The sequence below is a fragment of the Opisthocomus hoazin genome, chromosome 5 (assembly GCF_030867145.1).
Source record: "Opisthocomus hoazin isolate bOpiHoa1 chromosome 5, bOpiHoa1.hap1, whole genome shotgun sequence".
Taxonomy (NCBI): Eukaryota; Metazoa; Chordata; class Aves; order Opisthocomiformes; family Opisthocomidae; genus Opisthocomus; species Opisthocomus hoazin.
Window position 1 is genome coordinate 12,185,250 of NC_134418.1, and position 8,961 is coordinate 12,194,210.

General features: G+C 58.0%; 1 protein-coding gene across 1 annotated transcript; it reads left to right on the forward strand.

Moving 5' to 3' along the window:
• The first annotated feature begins 5,279 nt into the window (after positions 1–5,279).
• On the forward strand, positions 5,280–7,782 carry LOC142361534 (homeobox protein HMX1-like). Its single transcript, XM_075422150.1, has 2 exons — positions 5,280–5,529; positions 7,199–7,782. Exons 1-2 carry the CDS (start codon positions 5,280–5,282, stop codon positions 7,780–7,782), a joined length of 834 nt encoding a protein of 277 aa, XP_075278265.1.
• The last annotated feature ends 1,179 nt before the right edge of the window (positions 7,783–8,961 follow it).

The window sequence follows — 8,961 nt, forward strand, 5'->3', positions numbered from 1 at the left end:
CGCATTCTCTCACTGTACATACACACACACACACACACAAAAAGTCATGTTAAAATTGTGTAAGGAAATCAATGCCAAAGACCTTTCTGGAAAAGTCACTTTATAACAGGAATGTATTAAAAATGTTAGCTCATTTCAGTAGGGACTACATTTTTTTAAAGGTATCGTATAATTTGCAGATGATCGATTTTCTTCCTCTCCCTGTCTCCAGTCAGGCAATTAACAAATATTTCTGAAAGGGCTCTGGAATTTTAACACGTGGGAATAAATATTCCCCCAAACCATTCTCGAGGTGTTTTCGTCTTTAGTATGTTCACTTACCCAAGGATATTCCCCCGTTTGATAATTTCTCGTGAGTTAAAATACCCCTCACTTCTCAAGGCAACAGCAGTCCAGCGATGCGATTCGCGCTCCCGGTTGCGTGACATCTGCGACGAGCGATAAACGGCCATCACGGACGGTGAGGACGTGCTGCGGGCTAGAAGTTTCCATCCAAAGCACTTAGCGACTATCTGTGGATAATCAATACATCCAAGGGAATCAGCACGTGTTGTGCAGCGTCCTTGAAAGGGGATAAGTTCTCTGCCAGTGTCACTGACGGTGAAGAATTCAGTAGGGTTTGGATGATAGAGATAATTTACTGAAAAAAAAAACCCCGAACCATAATTATCAGTTTCTCTGTTTCCCAATCTTTGGCGACCCCTTAAAATTTACTTCAAACTCAGAAAGGAATTTCATAAAGCTTTGCTGCACTTAAGTGAAATTTAACCCGCATTTGGAGGGGTTTTAGGGGTTTATACCTGCAGGAAAAAAGGGGGTTCCCACTGCCGTGTTGTCCTTGTCCCTTTGCAGTTTCCCTGCTGGAAAGGCCACCCAAAATGGGGCCACCCCGCGAGATGCGCACAAGACCCTCACCCGGGCGGGGTGGGGACACCCCCGGCACACCCTTCGGGGACACCCCTCTGACACACCCCCTCTGGTTGTCCCAGTAAGGCCCAGCGGGACGTGACCCCCCCTCTCCCCGGGGTCCTGCTCCACATCTGCGACTTTTTACGGGCGGCGGGGCCGGAGCAGAGACCTGGCCAACTCCGTGCGGGGACGGGAGGTTGGGGCGGCTGCCCCGGGAGCTGAGCGGACCCCTTCCCCCAGAGCTCTCCGGGAGGAGGAGGAGGAACAGGAAGGTGCTACAGAGATTTAGAGGCCGAGCAACCACCTTCTGGTTGATCTTTTGTGTTTTGTTTTCTTTTAAAGTAGGTATCCAAACCGTCCCACCACCACCTCTGCTCCTCCAGAGGAGCGCTGGACTCCAAAACCACTGCTTTTGCATCATTTTATCGCTTTTGCGTTTTGGTGGCTCCCGACAGTTTACTGAAGATGCGAATACAGTTTCAATTTGTTTTATTTTTATAGCTAAACCGAACCTGGTTGAAAAACTATCCTCGTTTATAAGTATATACATACATATATATGTGTGTGTATATATATATGTATATGAATATATCAGCCGGGGGCAGATGTTGGCTGAGAATTGCCTTACCCGCAGCGCTGCCATCTGATCTGTTAGGCGGGCGATGGGAACCGAGCGATCTGCTCGGCGTGGGGGTGGGGGATGTTTCCCCTCCCCAGAAAGCCAGCTCTGCCTGCAGCGCCGGGGGCCAAACGCCTCCCGCAAACCTACGGCGGGCCCTGAAAAGCAGAGAGGAGCAGAGGTTAGGCAGCGAGCGCTGAAGCCTGTCTTTCATTTCACTGCTGTTTTACGACACATCGAGGCGGTGCTGGTGGGGGGAGAGCAAGGGGAGACATCAAACATCGGCCGGGTAATTGCATTCACATTGCGGGCAGGCCGGCTCCGCTCCGGACGGGAGGGGTGAGAGCATCACGGTGGCTCTTGTCCAACTCACACCACACCTTTTCAGCCCCCAAAGTAGCCCTCCGTCCTCTGGTTCCCTCCGGAGCCCGGCCCCAAACCCCCCCACTCCCCCCTGCGTGGCCGCCGGCCGCGCTTCGCACCCGCGCTCAGCAAACCCTGCCGAAGGCTCGGGAGCCGCCGGAGGTGGTCACTGGGGTGACACCCCACGGGCACCCCAAGCCAGGTGAGAGGCGGGCACCCCACGCCAGCCGTGGGGACGGCCTGGGAGCGCTCAGCCGCGGGGACCCGACGGGCCGCCACCGTCCCGCACCTCTCGGAGCTGCCCCGCACCTGAAGGCCTCCGAAGCCTTGGAGAAAAACACCTACCCGCGAGCCAGAGATGGCAGAATACAAGGGGCCAGCCAGTTGTGGTCTAAATCTGATCTCAAATCCCTCTCCGCCGAAAAGACAGGGCCATCCCTCCCGGCCCGCCGAGGGCAGGCGGGAGCTTGCTGCCCTGCGAACGCCTCTCCGCTCAGCTGCCCGCAGAGAGGCACGCCCTGCTCCTCCTCGTCGTCGTAACAAGCACGAAAACTATCAAGCACAAATTGTTTCTAGCCGTGTCACTATAGCAATGTAAAAGGTGCGTAAACATAGCCACAAGCGTCAAAAATACCCCATGCACACGGACTGGTACTTACAAGTGTTGTATTTGCAGGTGTGGAATTGAACTCGTCCTGATCGCGTGTTTCAGGGATATGCCTGGGTATACAGGACTTTTCACACAGTTCAGCGTTACTGCACACCAAACCCTCACACTCTATGCTAAAAAAATACGAAGGAAAAAATAAACAAGAGCAAATTTACTTATTTTATTATACTATTTTAAAGTGGAAAGCAAGTAATATTACATAAGTTGCATGACCACACTGTAGGAACACTTTATGAAATATGGGTACTGGATACATGCCTATCGTCTGCACATTGTATATAAAATGTACAGAAGTAACCAGGGTCCCCATGTTTCTCTGTGTTTTGGAAAGCACGCATATATTTTCCGAGTCTGCCAGTCAGACCTGACAGTTCATGGATGCTGAAGACATGTCGGTCAAGCTCGTATTTCCTATGCAGTGACACACACCAATACACACAGAGCTTACAAGCAGCGTTCGCTGACATCACTGCTGTGCAACAAGTGACGAAAGCCCTTTCTCCCGGTTTACAATTCACCAAAATCCTCTCGGTCTCTGCCTGGGTAGGACAGAAAGCCGAAGTGTCCCAGTATATTCCCGCTTTTCCAGAGTCCATCTCAGAGCTCTGCCTGTTTGCGCTTTTTTCTGGAGTCTTTGGAAGTAGGAATAATTCTCTTCCTTCCTTCCTTCCTTCCTTCCTTCCTTCCTTCCTTCCTTCCTTCCTTCCTTCCTTCCTTCCTTCCTTCCTTCCTTCCTTCCTTCCTTCCTTCCTTCCTTCCTTCCTTCCTTCCTTCCTTCCTCCCTTCTTTCCATCCTTCTTTTCTTTCTCTTTTCCTTCTTTCTTGGTTTCTTTCTTGCTTTCCTTCTTTCCGTCCTTCTTTTCTTTCTCCTTTCCTTCTTTCCTTCCTTCTCCTTCTTTCCTTCCTTCTTTCTTTCTTTTTTTTTCATTTTTTCCTTTCCTAAATAGGCCCTGACCTCAAAGGGAAGAGGATCGGGGGTCGGGACCACTCCTTGCCGGGGAGGCCGGATCGACTCCCTGCTGCTCCCCGGCCCCGCCGGACCCCCCCGCCGGGCAGCAACCGGTGCCCCCGTTCAAAAACGGGAGGGGGAGGGAGAGGCTTGGGAAAAGGGGTGCTTGCCCGGGAGTTCCGGAGAGGGGAACAAGCAGGGGTATCGCGACAGAAGAGGCAGAGCAGAGCGGGAGGAGAGGGCTCACCTGCAGGCGAGGGCATTTGTGTACTCACCCACACCTCCGCGGGTCTCCGACGTGCAGCCCGCGTCGACTCTTCCCTCTGCGACCCGGCCCGCCCGGTCCCAGGGAAAAAGGCAGCGGGAACGCTCCTGCCGCGGCGCCGGGCAGGGAGGGGGGGAGTTCCGCGGGGGTGCTGGGGGTCCCTGCCCCGAGGCGGGCGGATCCAGGCGGCTGGGGAACAGGGGGCGGGCGGAGGGTGGCTTTACGGCTTTCCGTGAAGTGTAATTACAATGGGAATAATAATTAAAATGTCGGGCTGCGGAGGGGTCGCGCCGGGAGCCGCGGGCTGGGTGCTGGAGCGGGCAGCGCGGCTCCACCCGGGGCGTTGTGGACGGTCCCGTCTTCCACGAGCGGGGGCTGGATTTATTTCTTAATAAACTATACAGACATGACATGCATATACATTAAAAATATGCATATATATCCATATGCGTCTATATATAAAGGAGAAGCTGAAAAGTCACCCACCCGGCCTCGGGAGACCTTGTACGGACTAGGGTCCTCGTCTCTCCCCCGCACCGGCGGGACGGTCCACGGCCGCTGCGGGCTCACGGGGGCAGACGTCCCCCCGCCGCCCGCCCCCCCCCCCTCGGTCCAAGTGCCCCATCTAGGGGCTCCGGGAGGGGGGGGGGGGGGGGGAAGTCCCGCGGGTCGGCCGGCAGCGGGCGGCGGGCTGTGCGGGCGGCGGAGGGCGCATCTCTTCCGTCCATCGCCGCAGACATGAAAGCGCCCGGCTAGCGGGGAGGAGAGGGGGGGGTTGGATATTATTAATGATATTAATACCACTGAGATGTTCGCGGCGCGGGTTGGCTGCCCGGGATGCCCGCTGAGACTGCTGCAGCCAATAGGAGAGCGGGACGCGGGGAGGCCAAGCCCCCCCTCCCCCTCCTGCCGCCCCCCCCCCCCGCCCGCGGCCCGGCTCCCCCCTCGCCGGGATTTGCTCCCTAATTGACCTAAATAAGGAGCTCGTGAGAGGCAGCCCCGCGGCGGCGCGCGCACACGCACACAGACCCCGCACCGCACACGCACCCGGACACGCGCGCCCAGGCACCGGCCCCGCCCGGCCCCGCCGCGCTCCCCCCGAGGAAGCCCCGCGGGCCCGCCAATCGCGGGGTGTCCCCGCCCTCGCCCGCCGAGCGACTCGCGTGACATTTTCATTTCGTGATTATCGTTTTCGCGCAGAATCCGGCGCCTCCGATGGGTTGCCGGGTTGCCTTTTTTTTTTTCCCTCTCCCCTCCTTCCCCGTTCCCTTCCCCTCCTCCCCCTCCCCCCTCCCCTCCTAGCTTGCAGGAAATGATGGCAAACCGCGATCTGAAATGATTACTCCGGAAAAAAAACCTTTTATACCGGGAGAGCATCCACGGGGCTAGGCAGAAGCAGGAGGCGGCGGCGGGGCAGCGGGGAGCCAAGCAGCCAGCCGCCGGGGCAGCCGGGACCCCCCCCTACCCCCACCCCCCCACCCCCCTCCCGCAGCTCTCTCCGACGATGCCAGACGAAGCCACGGAAAACGCCGGCTCCACCTCCGCCCGCGTCTCGTCCTTCTTCATCGAGGACCTGCTGGGCACCGAGGGCACGGCGGGCGGCGGGACGCGGCGGGCGGCGGCGGGGGGCTGCGGCGGGCGCGGGGGTCCCCGCTGCGGGACGCGCTCCCCGCTGCGCCTCGGCCCCCCCGCCTGCCCCCTCGGCTGGTACCGCCGGGCTCACGCCGCTTTCCTGGGCTGCCCCAGCCCCGACAGTAAGTGGCCTTTCCCTACCCGCGATCGCCCGGCTGGGGCTTAGGGGGGTTGGGGAGGCTGGGGGGGGGGGGGGGGGGGCCCGGTCCCACGGGGACAGGCGCGGAGGGGGATGCGCGGAGCGAGCCCCGCGGCTCTCGCCCTGTCCCCCCTTTTTCTACCGCCCAGGGCAAAGCTCCGAGAACTTTCACGGTGTGTCAGGCACCTGGGGCCTCCCCCTCGCCGCCCAAAACGTGAATCGCTGGGGCTGTTTGCTGTCTCGGCGGGTTGTTCCCCCCCAGTCCATTTTATTTCTTCTTTTTATTTCTTTTTTTTATTTATTTTTTTTTTCTTACGAGGGAGGTCTGGCTGTTTCAAGTCGGAAAGCTGGGATCACCGTCCCTAGCGTTTGGGAAGCCGAGGGAGCAGCCGGGCTCGGTCCCCTGCTCCCCGGTCGCCCCGCCCCGCAGAGCCGGCCCCGCAGCGCGGCCCCGCGCAGCGCAGCGCGGCCGGGGCAGGGGCCGGCAGCGGCCTGTGGCTGCGGGGACCCCGCAGCGGAGGCTGCTGGAGGAAAAGTCGGGATTCAGGGGCGGAAATTGCCACCCGAAGCAGTTTACGGGCTGCGATCAGTGGTCGTTTTGATCCTGGTAGAAAAAATACTGTCCCTCGGCGCGTCTCTTGATCCCGTACGAGCCTGTGCAGTTCGCACGATTGCTCGATAAGGAAAAGAGGAGTGATCTGTAATCCAGAGAGCCTTTTCTCAGTGACGGGTTTGTTAGTATTTTTAATTTCTCTCGAAAGTACATCTAGCAACAGAAAACGACTGCCTTGTTTTTCTCTCTTTTTTTCATTTTTTTTTTTTTTTTTTCCCCACTGTTCTGTAAAGAGTAGGATTTTTTCCCCCCCTTTAAAATTGCGAACGGAAAGCACAATGTCGGGAACTTCACGGAGGCACGCGGAGAGGCGATGTCCCGGTGTTAGAGTAACTGACCCAGTCCATTTGGTTTATCAAGTTCAGAATAACTTGAAAATATTTCCTTCTCATTTCCCTTTATATGCACACACGCTCCACTATAGTCACTCCACTTATAGTTACTGTGCCCCTTACCCTATACTTACCCACACAAGAATACTTACATATGTACTTGTAAGCATGCATGTGTACGTGTGTGTGTAAATATATTTCTGCACACGTATGTGCGTAAATGTACACACGTGTGCGTGTAAAGAAGAGTACACGCGTGTTCATGCGCGTACATCCATGCGTGAAAAACTATCTATGTTTCTATGCACTCATACGTGTGTATATACATACACACGTACACTTGTTTGTGTACTAAGCACGTACCTAAAAGTAGATGTATGTTAAGTACATATATGCGTGTGCGTTTAGGTACGTGCGCGTGCTTAGACGCGCGTACACGGACGCAGGCGTGTGAGTACGTACGTAGCCGAGTGTATGTATGTATACACACACGGAGTATAGTTTCTGTGTTCCTCTAGCAGCATACGCTCACGAATCTCGGGGGGACTCACCGGGGGGGACGGAGCAGCGGCAGAACCTCTTCCCGGGCTCCCCGGCCCCGCTCCCTCCGCCGGCCAGAGGGGCGAGGGCCAGGCACTGCCCCCGGCCCGGAGACGCTCCCCGGAGCGGCCGCCCCCCCCCTCGCAGCCCCCTGCCTCTCTCCGCAGCCAGCGACCGGGACTCTCCCGAGCTGCCCGAGGAGCCGTCGGAGCGGGCGGGCGGCGGCGGGCGGGCGACGGTGCGGGGCCCGGCGGGCGGGCGGCCGGGGCCCGGCGGACGAGAGGAGGAGGAGGAGGAGGAAGAGCGCGGCGAGGAACCGGGAGAACCGGAGCAACGTGCCACCGGCCGCAAGAAGAAGACGCGCACGGTGTTCAGCCGCAGCCAGGTCTTCCAGCTGGAGTCCACCTTCGACGTGAAGCGCTACCTGAGCAGCTCGGAGCGGGCCGGGCTGGCCGCCTCGCTGCACCTCACCGAGACCCAGGTGAAGATCTGGTTCCAGAACCGCCGCAACAAGTGGAAGCGGCAGCTGGCCGCCGACCTGGAGGCCGCCAACCTCTCCCACGCGGCCCAAAGGATAGTGCGGGTCCCCATTTTGTACCACGAGAACTCGCCGGCCGGCACCTTGGGTTTCACCCTGCCCCACGTCTCGCCCCCCTTGGTGGGCTTCTCCGGCGGAGTCAGCTACCCCCTGGGCACCTTCCCCGCTGCTTCCCTCCCGTTCCTACGGTCGCAGATGACAGGACTCGTCTGAGCGCCCGCCTGTGCCGGCACCGCGGCCCCCTCGCCCCCTCCCCCGGCTTCCAGCTCCACCCCCCTTCCTCCCTCCCCGGACATTTTTCTTTTCCAATTTACACCTTTCTCGATTTTCTGCTTTTTGACCTTTTTTTTTTTTTTTTTTTTTTTTTTTTTTTAAAACGTGCAATAAACTTACTTTTGGGGTTGACTCGGAGCGACGCGCAGCAGCCGGAGGGAACCGAAGGGACTACGAAGTCCCCCGCCATGAGCAGGGAGCGGGTCGGCGGGGCTCCCCCCGCCACGCATCCAAAGAAAACGCAGCCCCGTGGCAGCGGCCAAGCCCCCACGGCCCGCCCCGGCCCCGGGGTGACACGGACCGGCGTTTTCCGGGGGGCAGCAGCCCCCCCAGACCCTTGCCCCCCCCCATCCCCCGCGGAGTTGCCGAGCGTGAGACAAATGTACGGAACCCCCGGGACCGGGACTTGGGTGCTTCCCGACCCGGCCGCCCTCGCCTTACCGACGGCGGAGCCTCGGGGACCTCGCCGCGGCCCAGGGACCTTCCCCGGGACCTCCGCTGCCCCGGGCCAGCGCTGCTGAGGGGGAAACCTTCCGTTTTCCCCGCCGCCCCGGCTGCTCTCCGTGCAGAGCTGCCCCCAGCAGCTGCTCCAGGGCCCTTTGTTTCAGTCGCTTCATTGGTACGGATTTCCCCCTCTCCTCCGCTGTCACTCGCACTTCCCTGCGACCGGTACCCAACCGTGTGCCGATGCCCCTGGTCCTTCTCGACGCAGGCTTTGTTTCTTTTTTTTTTGATATGAAACAACTTGAAAGCAAATCGCTGGAGTGAAGCCGCCCCGCTGAAGTCCGAGCTGTGAGGATCTGGTTGCTTTGTTATCGTTTGATTTCCCTGATAAACTATCGGCTAAGATACACGGTTCAAATATATATGTATATATATATACAGTTTAAAGTACTGTATTTTAGCAGTGGGTTTGCCCCTTATTTCGGTCTCCTGAGGGGGCTGAGGAAAACGCACCTCCTTCTCTTACACGGTCGGTTCGCGTAATCGATTAATACTTCGCTCTGGCAATGAAAAAAGAAGGAAAGAATAATAATCAGATGGGGACAGACTGGGGACCTGTAGGGCTTGTTGTGCAAGCTAACCTGTAATGCGATATTATATGAAGTGTTATGCATG

Excerpts from the sequence above, each read along its gene's own strand:
- LOC142361534 (XM_075422150.1), top strand. The coding sequence starts at position 5,280 with ATGCCAGACGAAGCCACGGAAAACGCCGGCTCCACCTCCGCCCGCGTC. Across the intron at positions 5,530-7,198 it reads GGGCTGCCCCAGCCCCGACA|CCAGCGACCGGGACTCTCCC; the intron begins GTAAGTGGCCTT and ends CTCTCTCCGCAG.